We start from the raw sequence: 23359 nt of genomic DNA, 5'->3' as shown, positions 1-23359 counted from the left end.
GCCATTCAAGATAAATCTACAATACGTCATACCAAAAAAAGCGCAGAAATAGGTGAGTAACTTACCTACTTGAATCGAATTATTCCACCTCTGCAATAAATGTTCCAATTTTTATACACAACACGACAAAAATTAGCATTGAAGTAGAGAATCCTCACAAGTGGCAGGGGTAGACAACCATTTAGTTAGATTATAATAAAAATAAAAGTGTAAAAATTGAAATCCGACTACGGAAAAATCGCGCTCTGAATTAAAAAAGAATTTTTTTAGATTGCGTATTTTCCATAATCCAGTTTTAATTTTTATACTTTAGTTTTGGAGATAAAACCTATCCGGAGCGTGTCTGAACAGTTGTTATCAATTAAACTTAAAATCGCGTAAATACAAGCAAACCCGCGAGTAAAAGCTAATAATATGTTCATATTTGAAATGTGCAAATTAAGCCCTTTCATTTGATACCCAACATGATACCCTTGGAAAAAAAAATGTTTTCGTCCTCAGTTTATGTCCTCTAGAGGGCGCCATATTGATTTTTACGCAACGTCACATTACCTATAACCACCGGACGATTAAGACGCTTCTAGTGACACCTCATTTGTTAAATTCTGACGTGTGGTTTGGCAGTTACGTGGTAACAGACTTACATACACGCATACATGGATATTAAAGACATAACCTTAATTTTTAATTCACCGCAGTCGGGTAAAGACACACACAAATGGCAACTCTCCGCTCCCCACCAGCATCTGACCTAGGTTTACCTCACCCCTCGAACATAGTAGACTTGAATCGTATGTTGTCAGACGTCACACACACAGATGCGTGTGTAAGATAATGTCAATGTGTAGTGTCTGTGTAAAACGAGGTTGTTTGTATGAAGTGTCCGGGGTGTGGCAATACGACGCATTAGACGCATTGAACTGTAGAAAGACAGAGCATCATCATCATCATCTCCCTATATACTACTACCTATATTATCTTTGCTGGTTAACATAGATATGTTACATAAGAACATAAATGTATGCACGTCATCATCACTAATTTAAGCCAAGCCACGCATTGTGTAGATACTTTTTAGGGAAGAAAAATAGGGCAGTGTTTTCCCTCTTGCCTTCTGCCCCGCAATACACTGTTTGACTTACTGTATGCACGTTACTACATACAAAAAATACCTAACTAATAAGACAATTTTTAAATAACCAGGCGTGTAGTAAGTATATACTCCCACTCCCGACAGCTATGCCAGCTATGTTTAAGTCATATGCAGGAAACCACGTGATATCAATTGTCTACGATCCAAAAATGAATTCAAACTCATAAAGTCGAATTCGGAAGTTTAAGCCCAAGCTGGAATTCATTTTTCGAACAGGGTTATCACGGATTTGTTATACTTATTTTAAAATGAAAGTATTATAAAAAACGTTCGGCAACCCCTGAAACAAAACCCAGCAGATTAGTGTCATAGGGCTTCGCTCTGCAACGTGGTGGTCGTCTACTTAGTAGCCCACGCACCAGTGACCGTCAAGGTGCCTCCAGTGACAGTAACGAAGACAATATCAGTTCGCCAAGTGGTTTCTAATTCAATTAAACCTTACACTCAAGCAGTGCAGACCCAACAATTGAAGTTTGGAACGAAACTGGTAAGTAAAAACGTATTGTGTATTTGTAAGGAAAAAAATATATCCACTCATATATATTACAGATTATAAAGTAACTCTGTCTGTCTATGTTACATTTTCGCGCTTAAACCGCTTAACCGATTTTAATGAAATTTAGTATGACGATAGATTATTGTGACCCAGAAAAACATACAAATCATCCCTTAAGGGGATGGAAAGGGGGTGGAAATGAACTCATTTACGGGTAGATCGCTAGTGATATAGAGATAGAGAGAGATAGTTAGGTATAAAATAAGTTATTTCTTCTCTTCTGGATGGTGAGTAAAGATAAAACTTACAATAGGTAAGGTTCAGCTGCATTATCCCGGACAAACGTAAAAGTTGACTCCTTGTCTCCATCATTTAAAAGAAATAATTTTACACAGCTATGGGCGCAATGGAGCAGCGTGCAATGGAACGTATGACAGTTATGTTGGCTCTGGCTAGCCCGATTCAAATGTGATGACTAAAAAATTACAGTCCAATATCACATCCCCCTTAGAATTATCCCGTTTTTCACAGGGTCCACCTATCTGACCTGAAGATTTGACAGGTCAGGTTTTTTACAGAAGCGACTGCTGCTGATATTTTTCTTCGCCGCTGAGCACGTGAAAATCGAATACATGATCCAAACATGAATTCGAAGTCAAATTCGACAATCATTGGTGTAGGCCTGTGCTGGATTCGAACCTGCGACCCCAAAGTGAGAGACAAGCGTTCTACCAACTGGGCTACCACGGCTTCTTTTTACAGTCCAATATACAAACTAAATAAGTGTTACCGTGGAAGTATTGCGGTAAATGCAGGCGCAAAATATGCATTCCGGTACCTGATTACTACTCGTAAAGTTTCCAGAATGCGTTTTAAATTAACATCAATATCCCGACAGAACTATCACCATGGCGGAAGAACCGGAATGTCAGCTACGCCGCAGACGTTCGTCTGGCAACCCGAATCTACCTCTAAATCTAGAAGTGGGGTACCAAGTCAACGAGGGGGGGCCCAGCCAAGGAACGCCCTCGCCAGGCTGCTTCAGACGGGCGTCCAACTCAACAGACTCCCCCGCAACCTCAACCCTGCTTGAGTTCAGGAAGAAACAACAGAGCTTTGATATACAAGTTGTCCAGGTAACCTTTCGATAACCTTACTATACTTTTTTTGTATCTCTATGTTATGTTTAAATGTGACTTTCGTAAACTACTTATCAGTTGTTAAAAACATCGACAATTTTTTATTGGCCATGTATACCTATGTAGGCAACCTACACGCTACCATTCCTTATTCTATGACGCTAACAAACTTAATCCAATCATTAGATTAAGGTGTGTTACTTGTAATGTAACGCTTTGGTATCAGATCTTCACTTCATTGTCTAAGTTCTATTCTGCAATGCGTTAACATAGTTTAAGGCTGTAATCCCTATGGGGTAGGCAGGGCAAAGACAAAGATCGTTACAAAACAACTTGCATCTACACTTCGTAGTGGAGTCTTCAGATCATCCGAAGATAATTCTAAAGCATCACCCGTAATTATAGTCCTAGTACGGTTTTGAAATAGACTACTCTGGGCGCCATCCCACTCGCGTCATACAGAGTACTGCGGGGCGGAAGGCAAGACGGAAACCACTGCTCTATTTTTCCCTAAAGTAGCATGGAGAATGCTACACCGACAAGAGCGTGGCTCTTATATTAGTGATGATGATTCTAATAATAGTAGCCTGCTCTACTACAGAATAGTGCATTTTAGGGTACAACTCCCTAAACTCAGATAAACAGCTGAAAAAAACAGCTATGCACTAAGTGTCACAAATCCATGCGTATACTAGCGAAGTTTGTTCTAAAAATAATATTGTCATCAGATAGAAGAATGTGAAGAAGAGGAGATAATGGTGGATAGTGACGACGAGGGGGGCGAGGAAAACGGAGCGGCGGGAGCAGACCGTCCCATCACGCCCACTCCCATACAGGATTTCGGAGCGAATGTCGTTTACACTGAAGGTATAAATATGGTATAAGAAAACCAGGTATGCTCAGTCCTATGCAAAGCCGCCATTGCTAGCCATTTGATGACGTAGTGTTACCACTGTGTTACCATTAAATTGATACCTCTAACATTCCAAGGACGTAAATTTTATTTTTGAAAATTATGTGAACAACTAATGTATTTAATTACTTTAAAACTGTAAGGAAATCTTTTACGAAAAGTTCAAAATTGGCTTGCAAAGTAAATTAAAAACATTGGTCGTGGGTAATTTATTTTTGACGAAATGGCAACGGAAGTTTGAATGACTTCAGTTGGGCTAACCTTGAAATGTTAGCTGTCCGTTTTGAGCATACCTGGTTTTCTTATACCAAGGGTATAAATAAAAATATTCTCATCAGCAGGCTCTGCACGGTAACCGCAACGCGCGGCGCCGGTTTCGACCAATAGGCGCAGCGAATGCTATCTACGTTGATAGACGTCGTTCAGCTATTGGTTGAAACCCTCGATATACCTAATAGGCGCCGCACGATTGCCGTATCGCGAGGGAGTAAAAAATGATCAGAGAGCGTGATTCTGTAGTTCAGAAGAAACAATAAGTCGTTGGTCCCGGCTACTATTTACTTGCGACCTCATCAACCTTGATTTTATTTTGGTTTAAAATCGGCTTTTTATCTTAAATCGATAATAGATAAACGGTAGGTGTTTATCTTGAAATATTCTAAGTTGTAACTGAAAAGATCTGATTGCAACGAATTCAGTATCTGCATACAAAAAGCAAGCACGCGAAAATACGGAATAGATATTATTAAAATTTTGTTTAGTTCTTAAAATAGATAAGGTATATGATGCCAACACATAATTATTATACCTACATGCATCTTGTTAGACGCAACGTAATTACTGTAATTTGTAGATATAATAAGTAATATATAAAAAAACTGCCTACTTATCAGGTAGATTCAAAACTAATTATATAAATAATTACGTGATACGTGTGTATGTCGGTTAGACTCGACTAATAAAAAATCTATGTTAAATAGCCTCGATTCCTGCAGACACCTCTAATTTTATTTTAAGTTATACCCGTCATTTTCTTATCCGCCGAAAAGGAAAGTGCACATTTTTCTACTAACATTTATGTGTATTTTTGTAATGTCCAGGACCACAGACCACGGATTTCTTGAAAGTGAAGACTATAGAGCACGACTGCGTCACAGACGTATCCGACGCCGACAGCGATGCAGAAGATGAATAAACAAGTGAAAGAAGAAACTAAACATATACTATATTACTGAACGAGTATTCACTATGTTACTGTTTGTCTAGTCATAACTCAAATATTAAAAATGAATTATTTATTTATGTAATGTAACGAATAAATATATCTTGTTATTTGGTATGTTATTTATTTCCACTGTAAATACTGGGTGTTAGTGACATCGTAACGAAAACTTTGAAGGATGATCCAGGCCATGATTCTGAGTTGATAACAAGTGGATTTTTCCGTCGCAAAAGTATAGGACGAAAAATTAGAATTTAAAAAAACAAAAATTTTCATAAATTTTCCGACAGGAAATTCCACTTAATATCAACTCAGAATCACGGTCTGAATCATCCCCCTCAGTATGCGTTACGGTGTCACTAATACCCATACTTACCTGTATGTACTGGTAAGGGGTGTAAGTGACTTCGTAACGAATACTGAGAGAGATGATTCAGCTTATTATTCTGAGTTAATATCAAGTGGAATTTTCAATCGCAAATGAATAGAATTGAAAATAATTAAAAAAAAACTAAAAAAAAAAATGAATTTTGCGACGGAAAATTCCCCTTGATACTCAGAATCATGGTCTGAATCAACCCCCTTAGTATTCGTTACGATATCACTAACACCCTGTATTAAATCGACCTAATTATCTCTGTTATATGGGCACACTAGTACATCCCGGATACGCCATACACAAATAAAATTCTAATCGTGTGGCACTAACACGTAAATTCCAGTGAGACACTCCAGGCACTTTCCTCAGCAGCTTATGACTGTTTAAGACTCGAGTAAGACCCAGCGGGCTTAGCACCGTAAGCACGCGACTCTTTCTCGCCGCGACAGAGATCGTCTGTCTCTTTCTGTACAGTACTGTGAGAGAGTGACGGGTGACGTATGTCGAGGCGAGAAAGAGTCGCGCGCTTACGGTGCTAAGCCCGCAGAGAGGGTGAAGTCAGCGCCCGATACGAATTGATGCAGTTATCGTTCTATACGTTGTATTATTCATGGTTTAAGAAAACCAGGTATGCTCAAAGGTGACAGCTAACATTCCAAGGTTAGCCCATCTGACGTCATCCTACCCTACGTTGCCATTTCGTAAAAAATAAATTACCCACGACCAATGTTTTTAATTTACTTTGCAAGGCAATTTTAAACTTTAAGTAAAAAAAATACTTACAGTTTTAATAATTTATATATACACTTCTCATCAAAAAAATCGAAACACCTTGCAAGTTTACGTTTTGTCAGGATTATCAGAAAAATGTGTACATTTAGGAATAAATGTTAAATGTCGTTTAATAGTGAGTAATATGAGCTTATCAAATCTTAATGTTAATGTTCTAAATTTAAATGAATTTTTCATAGGTTTCGTATTTTGTTAAATGAGTCATTTTTATTCCGTATGGAGTATAAAGGAAATGGATAAAACAACACACGTAAATGAAAAAAAAAAGCTAAAAAACGTTTATTTAATAACTTGTATTCCCTCCCCGAGCTCTAATTACTGCTTCCATACGGTTCTTCATCGATCGGATGAGAGTCACGATCACATGCTGTGGTATATTGTCCCATTCCTCTTGGATTGCATCTTGCAGCTGGCTAAGTGTTTCTGGGGCAGGATCTCTTGCTCGAATTCGTCTCTTTAATTCATCCCACAGATGTTCAATGGGATTCATGTCCGGGCTTCTTGCTGGCCATTCCATAATAGAGATATCGACTTCGTTAAGATAATCTCGTACGACGCCCGCAGTGTGAGCCCTAGCATTGTCGTGCATGAATATGAAGCCGTTGCCAATAAAATATGCATAGGGCATCACATGAGGCTCGAGACACTCTTCGACGTACCGATGACAGTTTAGTGCAGGCAGACGTGGCCCAGACACGAAAGCAAGCTCTGTCTTACCGTCGGCGCTGATTCCTCCCCAAACCGTCCACGAACCGCCACCATAGCTGACCTTTTCTTCAATGCAGCATTGTGCATAGCGTTCTCCGTCTCTTCTGTAGACCTTGTTCCTTCCGTCGTTACCATACAGCATAATTTTACACTCATCAGAAAAGAGAACTTTGCTCCACTGTAGGTATGACCAATTTAGGTGCTCACGTGCAAAGTTAAGGCGCGCTCTTCGATGGTCTGCAGTTAATTTCGGCCCATTTGCTGGCTTATGCGGTACCAGTCCACGATCCTTCAACCTTCTTCTAATTGTAGAGTCACTTACAGCCACCCTTCGTACAACACGAAGCCGCTGCTGCAGTTGAAAAGCGTTAAGGCGTCGATTTCTTAAAGAAGTTGTTACAATAAATCGATCATCTCGCTCAGAAGTGACCCGATTCCTGCCAGATCCTGAACGGCGCGTGAACAAACCAGTCTCCCGATAACGTTTATAGACTCTATGAACAGATGACAGGCTTAGATGCAGTCTTGCAGCCACAACACGCTGACTAAGGCCAGAATCCAGCAATGCCACAACTTGGGCGGCTTCTGTGGGCGAAGTATCCATACGTTTTAGAAAAAAACCTTTTTTCAGACGTCCCAAAGTCACAGTATTGAAATAAAAAACAAAAAGTTTAAGGATAGGCGCCAATTTTTAGTTTTTAAACGCTAAATGTACTCCAACCCTAAACACACATTTGTCTCAAAACAGTGATTCATTTCGTTTATAAGATAAACAAATGAAATTCTAATTTTGAATTTAGTTCGCTTATCACTGTAATGGCCAAACTGCCAGCTATACATTTATGTATTTTCTTTCATCGTATGAATTCTTTTTTGTGTTAAATTCGGACAGAAACAATGAAAACGGAAGTGTTTCGATTTTTTTGATGAGAAGTGTATGTATATGTGACAAGTAATAGTATTTGAATACATTAGTCAGTAATTACCTTAATTTTCAACAAAATTTACGTCCTTGGAATGTTGGAGATACCAATTAATGGTATAACGTGGTATAACAGTGGTAACACTTACGTAATCAGACGGCTAGTAATGGCGACTTTTCATAGGATTGAGCATACCTGGTTTACTTATGCCATGGTATTACTATTTATTCTAAGACACTAGTATATAATTCTACACCCCTTATCCAGGAATCTGGCTTCCTCTAGAGGTATCCTAGAAATCAAAACGAATATAATCACTTTCTAGACATAATATCACATTGAAAATCGCGGGCGATTCAGCAAAATTTTTATTTTTTTCTGGTATATTTTGATTTGCCTTTTCTTTGAAAAAATAACAATACATTGAAATGATTTTCAATTCATTTATTGCACTTCATAATTCATATAGATACATTTTAAAACAGCTCCACATACAACGATGTTGCTTTAAGACATTTTGATGCGATGTACATAATTAATGACTATTTACAACCGAATTCACGATTAATATTCGAATAGAGCTACTTAAATATTTGGCGCTAAATTCTTTACATTCCTGATTGTCACATGTTCAGTCTGAGCGAAATTAATTTCGGATAAATGATAAACCTCATAGCTATACTTATGTTTACACTAGTTTTATGATAGGAAAATGTCTATGTACAGAAAAGTCAAATTCTGGTGGCACCGTCGAGTCCCTCTTGTGTCCTCCCGCTAGCAACTTCAAAACTACGAAATTTGTTTTGGCTACTTTAAGGAGATCTGTTACCTGTAACAAGTATTTTATTTTAAACAAACATACACCCTAGATGTCCTGTAGCTTATATCTATAATAATCTATATGTATAAAAAAGAAGAGTCAGTCACTGACTGACTCACTCTTATCGAAATCTCAGAAACTACAAGTGCCAGGAGTCTAAAATTTTGCACGGGTGCTTCTTTTGGAATATAGGTGCTCACTAAGACGGGATTTTGCAAAATTCAAACCCTAAGAGGGTGAAAATGGGTGGCAAAGTTCGTATATAGTTTTAATAGTAGGGTTTCACTAACGAAGACGAAGGTAAACAGCTGGTGTGCAATAAAGAAATATTGATTGATTGATACAACAAACATCGAGCACTCATCGACAATCATTCACGTGAAGGCAGACCTTTACGACGACGGTCAGACGAGGCAAATGCCTTCCAACTTAACATGTCCCACAAGACAGAGGAGAAAGGGTAAAAGGGAGGCAAAAAATAGCACAAGTCAATTACCTCATCATCGCCTTTCTCAAAAAAAATCTTACCTCTTGGTCAGGAGTGGTGACCGTCTCCAAGAGTGACCGCGCCTGCTGGAAGTGCTTGCAGCCGCCCAGGTACAGTATTACCGGATTTTCATCCCTGTAACAAAACACATATTAATTTAGCCCAGATTAGCCCAGCTGACGTCATCCCACCCTCCGTTGCCATTTTGTAAAAAATAAATTACCCACGATCAACGTTTTGAATTTTCTATGCAAGGCAATTTTGAACTTTTAGAAAAAGATTTACTTACAGTTTTAATGGTTTTCATATATGTGACAAGTAATATAAATACATTAGCCAGTAATTCACTTAATTTTCCTCCTTTTTGTCCTTGGAATGTTGGAGATACCAAGTTAATGGTAACACTTACGTCATCAAACGGCTAGGAATGACGGCTTTTCATAGCATTGAGCATACCTTCCTCCGTGGTCCAGTGGTTGAATATTAGGCTCACTATCCGGAGGTCCCGGGTTCGATTCCCGGTGGGGACATAACACAAAAATCACTTTGTGGTCCCTAGTTTGGTTAGGACATTACTGGCTGATCACCAGATTGTCCGAAAGTAAGATGATCCGTGCTTCGGAAGGCACGTTAAGCCGTTGGTCCCGGTTACTACTTACTGTTGTAATTAGTCGTTACATGAGCCATGTCAGGGGTCTTTGGCGGCTCAATAGTAACCCTGACACCAGGGTTGATGAGGCTGATATTCCACATCACAATCCACACGATAAGATGAAGAAGACTAACCGTGATATATCAAGTAGTCGATTTAGGAAGTAGACATTTTGGGACAGTGGTCCTTTTGGGAAGTAGACGATTTGGGACAGTGGTCCTTTTGGGAAGTAGACGATTTGGGACAGTGGTCCTTTTGGGAAGTAGACGATTTGGGACAGTGGTCCTTTTGGGAAGTAGACGATTTGGGACAGTGGTCCTTTTGGGAAATAGACGATTTGGGAAAGTGGTCCTTTTGGGAAGTAGACGATTTGGGACAGTGGTCCTTTCGGGAAGTAGACGATTTGGGACAGTGGTCCTTTTGGGAAGTAGACGATTTGGGACAGTGGTCCTTTTGGGAAGTAGACGATTTGGACCGAAAGGATATCAAAGATATTATCATTAGCATTACACTCACTGCAACGGCTGCGTCATCTCGCAGAACTCGTGGTAGTGAACCTGCGGCGGGGTGAGCACGGAGAGCGGCCCGAACCGGTGCTTGTACCGTACAGCCTCGTTGTCGAACTCAGACTGAGGCGTGCGGATCTTGCCTTGCAACTTGAACGCTACTAGCGCCTGTAACATTTTCAAAACATTTATTTTTAATGTTCGAAGGAACAACAGCTATCAATTAGATAGTTTCCTAGCTCAAAGATAAATTACGAAATTTTGATTACTAAATTGATATATATGTGGGTAGTATATAACTTATAACGCCGCTGCAACGTGAGCTTATGTTATGTTTTGCAAAGCTAAACAGTAAGAACCCTACTTCCATATATATTTATTGCATTCCTGCTGTTATTACGGCGGATGGAGTGGTGGGGTACGTTAGTCCTTCGCTTGACGCATGCACAGGTACCTACCTCATATATTATAATAAATCAAGGTTTAATTTTACTGCAATAACGGACTTGTGCCGCCAGCTTCGTTCGTTGCTGTACTCGGAGCGCGTAAGCCGAACGAATGATATAACATGGTATAGGGCTGTCTCCCCGAGCGGGAGGCAGAGGTGTGTAGTAAATTGTCGAACAAATCTATATTATTTAAATAATTGTGGGCACTCTTTGTATTCACTTATCACTATATAACACATAAATGCTGTATTATACACTGGCTGTTGTCCAAAATAAAATAACAATAAAAAAATACACAGGTTTAAAATATAATAGAAATAGGTCTTTGACGATAGAAATAGGGTTTTCGGCGTACCTTATAGTACCCGCCGCACATATTCTGCATGACTTGACATAGTAACCCCTCGCGCGCGTAAGGTCGCGTGCGTTTCTTCTGCTTCCTCGCCGAGCCGCTGCGTTTGGCGTCGCCTCGCTTGGCGCCCTCGCCCGCCAAGCCTTCCGCGCGACCCAGAGCTGACACCAGCCAGCCATATAAGAACTCGTACAAATACCTAGACAAAAAAATATATAATAAAGAATACGTCGTAATTATTTCAAGTTTACGCGGTTATTATCATAATTAGAAACAAATAATAACGGGTTCTTACCGCGTTTAAAGCAGGGATATAAGACTCCCGATATGTCGACACTGTTGCAAGTGCCATGATCACGGGATGACTGATGAGATTGGAGTGGAGTAGGTAGATCCATAATTTTCTACGGGCAGACATATCTGTCTACCTTCTTTCTTTTTCGCTTGTTTATGTATTTGATATCGAAATGTTCGTCTCATATCCCTGCTTTAAACGCGGTAAGAACCCGTTTTTATGTGTTTTAATACGTCGCAATAGTAAACCCGTAGTTTTCCGTAGTATGGTTCGAATGGACAGACGCTATGCCGTGGAGAGTGCCCCATATTTATCCTAACATAGAGTTTGTGAACATAGTGTTTATATAATTAGGGTGTGTAAAGTTAGAAGCTTTGCTCTAAATGAGATCTGATAACTTTTGACATTGCAATCGATATAAACTCGTCTTGGCATAATTTTACACGTAAATTCTTTTGTTGAGATATATTACAACGTAGACAACAGCCTGTGTGCGTCCCAGCGCCAGGCACAGGCTTCACTGGACTCTGCCCGAGGGTGTTTGGAGTATTAAATAGTATGTCTTCTTCTTCTAAAACTTCCATGCCCACCACCGCAAAGTTTTCCCTATTCTAGGCCAGCCTGGAGAGCGCGGCTGTGTGCCTATTGTCAGTCCATTTTTTTATATTATCCAGCCAGTTTATCTTCCTTCTTCCCCTTCCCCGTTTCCCATCTATTTTCCCTTCCATAATTTCTTTCTTTGCTTTGTCTATGTACAATCATGAGCAATATCATGTACCCACTTTAGGACCCTGTCGCACTTAAATATTTGACATTTAATGAGGCTTACGGTTTAAATTGTCAAAAAAGTAATGTGACATGGTTGCAAAGTATATACATATGAGTACTCGTGACCGTATGTGGCCAAAATATGCAATATACAATACTATTTTTACTCATAAACTGCCTATATACGTCCCACTGCTGGGCACAGGCCTCCCCTCAATCAACCGGAGGGGGTATGGAGCATACTCCACCAAATGCTCCACTGCGGGTTGGTGGAAGTGTTTTTACGGCTAATAGCCGGGACCAACGGCTTAACGTGCCCTCCGAAGCACGGAATCATCTTACTTTTTCGGACAATCGGGTGATTCAAGCCTTGAAAGTCCTTACCAAACAAAGGACAAGTCTCATAAAGTGATTTCGACAATGTCCCCATCGGGAATCGAACCCGGACCTCCAGATCGTGAGCCTAACGCTCTAACCACTAGACCACGGAGGCTGTCAGACTAACGCTCTAACCACTAGACCACGGAGACTATTTTTACTATTATATACTATTATAAATGTATTAAAAAAAGATAAGGAAGCTTACCAGAATATGTAATGGTACTCGTGCACGCTGTACAGCTCGAGCTCGAGCCCGGACAGCAGGTAAGCGATCATGACCCGCAGCACGTGGTACAAGATCCAGGTGCCGAAGCAGGCTCGCGCCGCCGTGCCCGCCGCGCCGCTCACTACTGCGTCTACGCTCTCCGCCTGGATAACGTTATCACACCCGGACACTTTATACAAAATACCTCGTTTTACACAGACACTGCACATTGACGCTATCGTACACGCGCACCTGTGTGTGTGATGTCTGACGCCAGGCGCCCCATACACCCACAATAATATTGCACAATATATCTGCATGCACAATATTATTGAACGTTTAGGGATAGTATTTCGGAGCACGTAGAACGGAGGGCACGTTAAGCCGTTGGTCCCGGCTATTAGCCGTAAAAACACCTCCACCAACCCGCATTGGAGCAGCGTGGTGGAGTATGCTCCATACCCCCTCCGGTTGATTGAGGGGAGGCCTGTGCCCAGCAGTGGGACGTATATAGGCTGTTTATGTAGGGATAGTATTGAAACATTGCCCAATGATTGAACAAAAGATTGAGCGAGCTTAATTTTTATTGGGTAATATTTTTTTCTTGCACTGTGTAGGCTTAACATTGGGGCGCCTAAGATTGAAGACTAAACTGTGTTCGAGGGGTGAGGTAAACCTAGCTCAGCCGCTGGTGAGGAACGGAGAGTTGCTGTTCTATACGTAGTATTTATCCCTTATTCCATGACGTTATACATAAACATCTCATCACGTCTATCCCCAAAGAGGTAGGCAGAGGTGTATTATTTAAACACTCACTCCTCGCCAGCTACGGTTAAGTCCCATGTACATGATACATTTTACTGAATATAAAAATATATCACATGGACTATAACCTGGAATATGACAGTGACAGTAGCAGCAGTAACTCTCAGTACGGTGAAGGACAGGAGTCCTAGTACGGCTTTAAAACAGAATACTCTGGGCGCCATCCTACTCGCGTGAGACAGAGTACTGCGGGGCGGAAGGCAAGAGGGAAACTCATCATCATCAATTTAAGAGCCACGCTCTTGTCGGTGTAGCATTTTCCAGTCTATCAAAGGCAAATTCCTTGACTTCCCTATAAGACACGACGTTAACCTTTTCTTTAATCTGTTCCATGTAAGCTCTTCCCCTTCCTCTCTTTCCTTGTAGCTTCCCTTCTATGATGTTTTTAATAAATTCGTCGTGTCTTATATTATGATACATTTTACTTAATATAAAAATATATAGGGGCAAGTCACAGAGACTGTAACCTGGAACATGACGGAGGGCAGCAGTAACTGTCAGTTAGTACTGAATAGTTTCAGTGGCGGAGGACAGGAGTCCTAGTACGGCTTTGTAATAGACTACTCTGGGCGCCATACCACTTGCGTCAGACAGAGTACTGCGGGGCGGAAAGCAAGAGGGAAACCACTGCCCTATTTTTCCCTAAAAAGTAGCAAGGAAAATGCTGCACCGACAAGAGCGTGGCTCTTAAATTGATGATGATGACTACGTAAAACGTGTTTGGGGCGTGGTAAGGGACAAGGGTGTTACGTGGTTATACTACGTTTTGGTTTTGTTTCTGTGACAAAGTAATATACTAGACAGCAAAAAGACATTTCGGCTTGTCCTGTAAAATTAACCAAATGTGGCTTGCTATGATTTGGTTTAGAACAATCGAACTGGGTTGGTTACTTGCTAACCATCCAACCATATTCATTATTATTATTTGTCGTATCCATTTCTATTGATAAGAAGAACCCTACGAGACATCTATTTAATATCTTAGGTATTCAATGTGTTTATAGTGAAATATAACCGACAATTTGTTATCAACTATTTCAGGTAGCCTCCGATGTAGTATACCTGGTTGGAGACTATTCTGGGCGCTATCCTACTCGCGTCAAACAGAGTACTGCGGGGCGGACGGCAAGAGGGAAACCACTGCCCTAATTTTTCCCTAAAAAAGTAGCATGGAGAGTATTTTAAATGCTACACCGACAAGAGCGTTGGCTCTTAAATTGATGATGATGAAACAAGTTTATTCATGATAATTACGTTGAGTAAATGATTCAGATTTTTGAATAGGTAAAGAAACAACTACAAAACAAAAAGTCGCCATACCTCTTCTTGCAAAGCGGCGAACTCGTCCAACAGTAAAGCGAGCTTGTCTCGTTGCCGCGCGCGGTTGTGTCCGCACACTTGAAGCAGCACAGCGAAGGGCCGCACACACCTCGCCAGAAAGTTCTCGACAAACTCCCGCGCCTGCGCAGTACAGAGCACACGTCACGCCACGCACGTATGTAGGTATGTATTACGCGACTACGCGATTCATTGTTACGTTCAGAGTATTCTCAGTGGGGTGGGGATGTGACTTAATAGACTTTAGAGAGAGACGGTGAAATACTGATTATTTAATCTTAAGAAAAGCGAGACTGCTATAGTACACTCTCGGAAGGGAAAGAAAGCTTCAAATCCTTCTCTCTCGCTCTTGTATATTACACAATAGTTTCCAACTAGTCAAATCAGTTATTTTTTAATAAACGTCAAAACACGAAATTACTTTGGAATTTGTATGTAAATCCTCACTGTGACAGAAAAACATGATAAAATGGTTTTTCTTGATTAAAATCCATAAATAAGTTAAAAGAAAACGTTTTTCGTTATAGATTTGTCTTTAATTAGTAATCAGAATTTATCTTGAATTTAGTACACGACCCAATAGTACACAACTATTATCTCTATTCACTTCCTAGTTTTTTTAACACGCATTGAGAGTGAGTTAGAGAAGACACTATAATACTCTCTCGCATCTTAAAATAAAATATTTGAGCATCATCACCGTCTGTGACTGATAGAGTGACTGAACTATTTCAGATACTACGAGACTTCAATTCGCGTATTGTCGCGTAATTAAAAATCTGTATATCCTAATCGAGATGTGCCTACATGTATCATCGGACTCACTCCCCGATAGGTGGGCATCAGGGCAGGTGGGTTGACGAAGCTCTTGACCGAGTCTCGTAAGATCTCGACGAAGGCGTGGTGGGGCCGAGGCGCGCCCACTGGGCCGTTCATGGCGCTCTGGGCCATAGACGCTGTAGTCGCTGGAGACGGGCTGAGGTACAGCAGTTGGAGCGCCGAGCGGGACAGGATGCACGCGCGCTGGCGACTGAACTCCATGAAGAAGTCCTGTAATCAGTAAACATATTTGACTAGCTTTTGCCCGCGACTTCGTATTATAAAAGAGAGATCTTTGTATGTGTGAGAGTGCATATCAAATTTCAAACAACTAACTTATTTAGCAGTTTTGATTTTTTCATACAAAATGTTTTCTCCCGTTAACTCCCGTTTCCATGGGAATTTTGCAATATCCTGTTGTAACTAAGTTTTAAATTAACTAAGGTACCTGCATGCCAAATTTCAAGCGTCTAACTTAAGCGGTTTAGATTTTTCATACAAAAGGATTTTCCCGCTAATTCCCGTTCGACTACGTCCGTTCCAAATTTCAAATGCCTACGTTTAGCCGTTTAGGCTGTGCGTTGATATGTCAGTCAGACAGTTTCTCCTTTTAGATATACTGACAAAAACACTGAAACATTGGGGTGGAAGGCAAGAGGGAGAGGCTCTTAAATTAATGATGATGAAAACAAGAATTAAAAAAATCACAATGGCAATAGACTCGCCCCCTATTGCACGGGACTTAACATAGATGGTAGCCAGTGAGTGTATATACTATACACTTCTGCCGACCCCTTCGCGAATACAGTCGTGATACTATGTCATGTTATTTTGACAAATTGATCGAAAAATTCAAACCCAAACGTGTAGGTAGATAGTAGGATAGAAATTCAAGGATATATTTTATAGTATGCGCTGGTAACAAAAAGGTTGCATAGTGGAATCAGCAAATACCAGCGAAATCATACAGGTTATACGGACCAGCGTAGTTGGTGCATAAGGCTGCTTGGCCACTAGCTCGCAGAGACTCCAGCGTCTTAGCACGTGGCTTGATGTGAGTGTACCGAAGGAACTGTTGTTATTTGATGATGATGATGACAGTAACAACGTACCAGCGCAGTATGGAAGTTGGTGCAAGAGGTGATCTTCCACGCGTGGCGCAGCCTGGCCACCAGCTCGTCGAAGTACTGCAGCGCCTCGGCCCGCGGCTTGATACGAGTGTAACGAGGGAACGTCGGCGGGAGTAACCGCTGGTTGATCATCGGCTCGAACCCCATTGGGTTTGGGGAATCCGCTGGAGAAGACAGAGGTTTTACTTTTTATTCATGGATGTAGTTATGTAGTAATGTAACTCTTGTATAGTCATGAGTTCGAACAGTGAAAAAATTGCTATATAAGAATCTTAAATATTGCTAGATTAGCACAAAATAACGAAATCCAAAAGCAATTACTTATTTTACCTCGAAAAAACGCACGTAAAACTAGGCCAGGGTTTAGATTGCCAAATGCCAAGAAATTCAAATATTCCCTCTAGTTTTAAAAGCAATAAATATCCTAAATAATGCACAGAATAGACACTCACAATTCTCCACAGGTTGCGTTCCTTTCCCGGATGTCTTGATGATGACCTTCATCATCTCAGAGCATCCGTTGAGCAGAGCCACGCAGTCAGCCCCGGACTGGGAGTCTCGCTTGGTGATCAGCAGGAGAGCTTGGTAGAACATTCTGGTAAACCTGATCCGGGCCTGCAGGCCTGCCCAGAGGTTGTTGGCCTGAAATTTTTAAATATGTTTTAAATGTATCAATAGGACATTTTTTTTAATTTACGGCTCTGGAGTAGTAGCCTTTTGGCCTATTATTAATTTATCCACAGATTAATTGCCAACGTGGGTTATAACAACTAACTTGCTGGTATAAAGATAATTTAGTAGTACATACTCAATTTTTTCCACTATAACTTATTTTAGCATCATTATAAATAAACTCACAAAGAAGTTAGAATACCAACATGGAAATCCAAATCATCCATTCTCTTCCCAATAAAATGGGGTTTGGTTTGGTACAAAATTATAAAACCACCAAACTTCGGTCTTCGGACAGTACACAGGTATCGTAAAGGTGTACAAATGGAACTAACATACCTCATCATCAGAACTGCGGACCTTCTTGTTGAGTTCTTCCTCCTGCTCCCTAAGCAATGCGATACACTTCTGCTCGCTGACTTCAAGGCTCGCGCCGTAGTTGTTTCCTGACTGCGGGTTCGAGCCCAGACGATAACCATACCCCATTGGTTGGAAATCCTCTTCTTCAAATACCTGGGCCCTATAAAAAAGAAGTAAATGATAATGATGACAAATAGGCTATTTGACAACCTAGTCAAATGAGATACGTTTTCCGAAACGTCATAACGAAAGATTTTTGGAGTTTGTATGGAAATACTGTCACGTGACGTCATCAATTGATTTTTCGTCTTCTTAGACTGGCTTCTATTTCTAGATTAGCGTTTTATAATTTATCTTATCCAGTCTAATACCCTATTGAGAAGAAAATGTTCCTTATTAAAAAGAAATAAGTATTTCACGTAACTTGACACAGTAATATGACAGGATTAAGAATGGGATATGCTTACCTAGTTAATAAACCTACTAAATTACGCCAATTACACAGTTTCGATATAGTCAAGGCAAATAAAATAATCTTAAATAAACCTTATTTATTCTGTGGTATAATAATGCTAAAAACTCTTCAACAATTTTTTTGGGTACAGATCTGCCTCACAGATACTGCTGCTACTGCAGATCTGGGGTTCTAAATACGCATCCGCACGACAGGACACAGACCGTAGACAGGACATAGACATCAGCGCTCAAAAAGTTGGACGCAAAGTTACTGTTAATATAGCGACGTTGACAGTCTTTACCTCAGTGCGCGATTAGGCGCCGAACTGGCAACACGGGGAAGTGCGTGGTAAAAACTTACAAAAATAGAAGCTCAGAGCGAAAACAGAAGGATGGAACATCATATTTCTAATAAGTTATGACAATGTGCATGTTATCATAGTATAATCATTTTAATTTTCGCAGTAACATCCACCAAAATTATTATTTTAGTCTAAAATACACTAAAACAAGTACTCCCGGTCAATCCGAGACGCAGTATAACCGGACCGCATTACGCGCTAATATACGTAATAAGACTATGCGTACTTTCTTAATTTGACACGATTTTATTGAATGTATATACCGCTGTGTACGAATGTATAGCTAAACAAGTGCCAAGTTTTCGCCGCATTTTTGTATCAAGCGCTGTATCTACGGTAGTGATATATAAGTAACATTTACCAATAACTTACTTGTTAATACAATCTCTAATACAATCCAGAAGTTTATACACTGCAATGCAGTATGCTTTCAATGTCTTATTGTTGACGGAGTGAGGCTGATGCAGATACAGGTTTGTGAAGACTGTCTGAGCTAGCGAGTGACCTTCTAGCCAGGATACGATGCACGCCATGGTTGCATCTATGATGCCTATCAGCTCGCTCGGCTCCAGGTCATTTATTTTCAGTTTGCCTGCCTGAAAAAAAATAACACCAACTTTAGGCTTGTTGTCTTGTGTGGGCAGAAACATGGGTCATAATAGATACGAGATTTAAAAAATTGGCCATTTTCACATTGATATACAACCTATAAAACCTATTTATTTTTTGAAATAAGGATCCACTGTTTGGAGAAAAGCTCCCCCTTGATATCTCATTCATATCCCAAATCCTGTCCATACAGTTGCTGTTGTTGTTGTTAATCCTCACCTAATACGCTAGTTTCCAACTAGTCAAATGAGTTACTTTTTACTAAACGTCAAAACACGAAATTACTATGGAATTTGTGTGAAAAACCACACAGTGACGTCATAGGAAAACGTGATAAAATATCGGAATTATTACGTTTTTCTTGATTAAAATTCATAAATCAGTTGTCTTTCGTTGGTTTTAGATCTGTCTTTATTTAGTAATCAGAATTTCATAATTTATCTTGAACCTAGTACACAAGTACACAACCCAATTATATATATCTTGATAAATATAAAAATATAGGTATCTCTTCTATCATGTAAGTTGTGAGGTTCTCGACCAACCTCGGCAACCCTGGTATCAGGGTTATTATTGAGCAGCCATAAGCTGACATGGCTCATGTGACGACTACATGCTTAGTACAGTAAGCAGTAGTTTCACTATAAAACTGTGAAAGAAAGAACTAAGCTGAGAGACTACTTTAATTTCAGAAGAGCATAAAAACTTCTGACAAAATGTCCAAATATTGTAAGAACTTACTGCAACAGCCTGTTGGAAGTTAAGTGGCTTGGGACTGCCACGATTACACAGCATCCCTGCATCCATCTTCGGATCCATCATCTCGATGGCCGACATGGCCTCAAATAAGCCAAATAGGTGGCCATCATGTAACAACTCACCCAAGCGAAGATCTGAAATATGTGAAATTTATTGTTACAAACATTATGTTTTTTATTCTTAAATCAAGTTAATTAGTAAACTTGTATAGGACTTTTTAAAGATCAACCTTTAAAGGTTCTTTGAAAATTTCAACTAGAGGTGAACTACTTGATTATTGCATGAATAGAAACATTATATTAAGGCAAAATTGTGTTCCATTCTATTGAAATATTTTTAAGAGCGAAATTTGCTGGATGCCTTAAGATCAAGAACCTACATACTATGCTGAAGTAAGTTCTTAAAATCGCCTAATAACATCAGCAGGGTTAAAAAGGCCACATCAGAGCAATTCATCTAAAAAGCAACATTACAATTTGACATTTGCGCATATAAAAGTAAGTGCGCAACACAAACAAATTTCAAATAGCAATAATGCTTTTTAAGATGAATTGCTTCGATGTGGCCTTCTTAACCCCCCAGCACTTCTATAAGTTTCTGTCACCAAAAATATAATGGAGTGTGCTGTTATGCCAGGTCATGCAACATCATAATGTGTAATGTATATAGCTTACCTTGGATGTGTTTGAAGAAGTCTGACGTTATGTCAACCCAATTGTAAGTGACCTCAGGTGAAGCCGCTAATGAATCCATGGCCCTGTGTTAAAATGTCATCAAATTATACAGATTCTGCCATGTTGAAGTATACATAGCTTAGGTTCATAGTTCTGAAACTAACACTATCTTTCACTTTCACTGAACGTCAAAGCCGAAACAGAAAGAGAGCTGAAAGGGTCTTCTATTGTGTAGGTTGTGGAGTGGATTACCAATCTCAGTAACTGTCATATGGGACAAAGTAAAGGATGACACTATTTTAGAGTTATTAAACTAAAAAGCTTTTTTTGCCAGACAGAATGAACAATTACATTCACAATAATTTGAGCACCTCTGTACAAATAAATATAGGTACATTTACCCTCTTACACTGTAACAGCTTAAGGTTATAAGACCCAATGTCCTTTTTAAATCCAAATTCTATTGTTTAACTATTGTTTCTGGAAAACCAGGGGGTTAAAAAGGCCACATTAAAGCAATTCACCTAGGAAAGCAATATTGCTATTTGATATTTGTTTGGATTGCACACTCCCTTTTATATGTGCAAATGTCAAATTTAAATATTGCTTTGTTAGATGAATTGCTTCGATGTGGCCTTTTTACGAGGTTAAACCTACCTTTTAAATACACAGTTAGAAATATGATCAAACTTCAAAAGTATTTTAGAAGTTAGGTTAGAAGTAAGTAGATTGATAAAAAAGTAATCATTATAGAACCCTTTCATTCTCAACATCGGGAATAATAAGATTGTAATTTAATTGTCTCAATCCAACCATAAAAAAATTAAGCACTTAAATATGTTAATATTATAATACATAATATATTATACAACACCACACAAACATATTCAAGAAATAATAAATATAAAATTTAAGAAACGGGAAAAATAAACATATTTAAAAAAGACAACATTAATGATCCAACAAAATGGTTACCCACAAAGTATAGAAAATTTTGTAAGTACCTAATTATCAGTATTGTTTCAAAAGAGACACAAATTGGAAAATTAAATACATACAGCCATCTGCAATATACAAACACTATGTCATAAAACTGTACTAGTACCATACAAACTACATAGAAATACCATTTAATTAGATTAGGATGGAGTATTGACCCACCACTGACTGCAACCATTAATTTCTCCAGCATGGGACATTGAAAAGCAGTTTGCAGATTATGCAAGTTTATGCAAGTGCAAGAAAAAAATCTGTCAAGTACCTTACTGTCTTGAACGAAAATCATAGCGATTGCAACACACAGTATGTTAGTTCTGGTCAAAAGTAATATATTTATTTAGAGCTGAAGGTGTTTTGTAACTATCCTATTTGACATTTCAAAGTAGAACTTGTTATAATATTGCATGGCTTAAATTGACTTGGTTTTTGTGTTGCTTACAGATATGAGATTGTCAATCTAATCACATTATGTTTAACACTATAGAATGTATTCTTCATAAATTATAGTACTACAAAGGTGTAGGTAATGATTTAGTGTATTTACAGTAAAATATAGATAGTATTCTATGCTGTGTGGTGTAGGTTATTGTTGATCAACTTGGAAGAGGTTATGTGAAAATGTCAACACCAAAAGCGAATTATTAATGTGAAATATTCATTTTCGTACACAATATGTAGATTCAACATTAAAAACCACAATCATTATACGTTATAGGTAAAACAAGCTACAAAGAGGCACATCTACTACTAACCCGTCACCGTCATAATAACTGTAATTATCACCCATTAGAAAAGCGGACTTGGGAACTTAAGATATAGAAAAGTTAAATTACCATTTGTTTTAGGTGAATCTATAGAAACAAAACTAAAATTCGCCTTTTTGTGAAACCCGAACAAAAATTCACTCTATCTACAACTGTCAGATTTTTTACATACTTTTTTAATCTACACATTGGCACATACTCCCTTTGCTATACAGCCAGGAACTGGAAATTAATGGAGGCTTTTTAGCGGGAAACGGGAACGGGACAGTTGCTTTCTTCATTGAATAATCTAAATAATTAATACGAAGTGGTGTTTTGTGGTTAATGATCGCATTAAGTTAGTCGGAAGACATTCGCGAGTGTTATTACATTGGAGTATTCAATAAACAAAGTGTATCTGCCTATTTTCGCTTCGTGCTAGGAAGCCGCTTCATAGCTCAAAAGTTTATGCGGACTTTTGAGTTAATTCGTTTGGGGTTCGGAGTAGGAGTCTACTCCGAGGGTGGGGGCTTAGGTTTCATCATCATCATTCATCACCTTTCACCATTTCATTAATCATCAAGAAAAAAAAATACGTCAGACATGGCTGTATGGGCATAGTTCCCTTTGCCTTACCCTTCGGGGAAAACCAAACCAAAAAAAAAAAAAATGGAAATTAATGTTGCTCACTTTTTTCTATGCTTCTATGATGCTTTTTTCCCCAAAATTCAACAACAAAACAATAATATAGATGTCTAGAGTAGCATTAGTTTAAAAATTTTGTCAAATAAGTGGTAAGTGTACATACAATAAAAAACTATGCATAACAATACTTGTTTATTTTTATTTCACACAGTGCTTCTATAGTAGGTAGGATCGGCACGGCAAAACGGATCGACTATTTTATATAGAGTGTTAGTGATATCGTACCGAATACTGAGGGGGATTATTCAGACCATGATTCTGAGTTAAT

General features: G+C 39.2%; 2 protein-coding genes across 7 annotated transcripts in view; one reads left to right on the top strand and one right to left on the bottom strand.

The window, feature by feature from the left end:
- The window catches only part of LOC126377409 (uncharacterized), a 347616-nt gene extending 342643 nt beyond the window's left edge, over nucleotides 1–4973 (top strand). For 2 of the 3 annotated variants that reach the window (XM_050025164.1, XM_050025155.1), the window contains exons 2-4: nucleotides 2548–2785; nucleotides 3517–3655; nucleotides 4802–4973. In XM_050025164.1, the coding sequence (XP_049881121.1) occupies nucleotides 2558–2785; nucleotides 3517–3655; nucleotides 4802–4896 (462 nt within the window). In that variant the 5' untranslated portion in view covers nucleotides 2548–2557 and the 3' untranslated portion in view covers nucleotides 4897–4973. Of the gene's footprint in view, nucleotides 1–1267; nucleotides 1641–2547; nucleotides 2786–3516; nucleotides 3656–4801 lie in introns of those variants that run through there. The other variant, XM_050025147.1, reaches the window with a different exon arrangement.
- Nucleotides 4974–8154: 3181 nt separating this feature from the next.
- Nucleotides 8155–22573, bottom strand: LOC126376989 (N-alpha-acetyltransferase 35, NatC auxiliary subunit). 4 transcript variants are annotated; one of them, XM_050024577.1, is made up of 14 exons: nucleotides 22477–22573; nucleotides 20645–20727; nucleotides 19953–20104; nucleotides 18975–19198; nucleotides 17764–17944; nucleotides 17205–17394; nucleotides 16735–16916; nucleotides 15611–15853; nucleotides 14786–14926; nucleotides 12641–12804; nucleotides 10995–11190; nucleotides 10201–10358; nucleotides 9074–9167; nucleotides 8155–8554 (listed from the first exon to the last, which is right to left on the bottom strand). In XM_050024577.1, exons 2-14 carry the CDS (start codon nucleotides 20721–20723, stop codon nucleotides 8414–8416), a joined length of 2145 nt encoding a protein of 714 aa, XP_049880534.1. In that variant the 5' UTR covers nucleotides 20724–20727; nucleotides 22477–22573; the 3' UTR covers nucleotides 8155–8413. The 4 variants fall into 4 exon arrangements, with proteins under 4 accessions (XP_049880534.1, XP_049880542.1, XP_049880516.1 ...); XM_050024585.1 differs by having other exon boundaries at nucleotides 20645–20803; nucleotides 22477–22563; XM_050024559.1 differs by having other exon boundaries at nucleotides 22396–22557.
- Nucleotides 22574–23359: the final 786 nt, after the last annotated feature.

The sequence above is a fragment of the Pectinophora gossypiella genome, chromosome 2 (genome assembly GCF_024362695.1).
Source record: "Pectinophora gossypiella chromosome 2, ilPecGoss1.1, whole genome shotgun sequence".
Taxonomy (NCBI): Eukaryota; Metazoa; Arthropoda; class Insecta; order Lepidoptera; family Gelechiidae; genus Pectinophora; species Pectinophora gossypiella.
Note: the sequence above shows the minus strand (reverse complement) of the source record. Positions and strands in the feature narration are given on the sequence as shown.

Bases quoted from the DNA above. Each gene is read 5' to 3' on its own strand.
- LOC126376989 (XM_050024559.1), bottom strand. From the start codon at position 22,430: ATGGGTGATAATTACAGTTATTATGACGGTGACGG. The intron at 17,395-17,763 runs GTATGTTAGTTC...TAAAAATTTCAG, and splicing joins TCCGCAGTTCTGATGATGAG to GCCAACAACCTCTGGGCAGG. The intron at 14,927-15,610 runs GTAGGCACATCT...TGTACTGCGCAG, and splicing joins GAGTGAGTCCGATGATACAT to GCGCGGGAGTTTGTCGAGAA.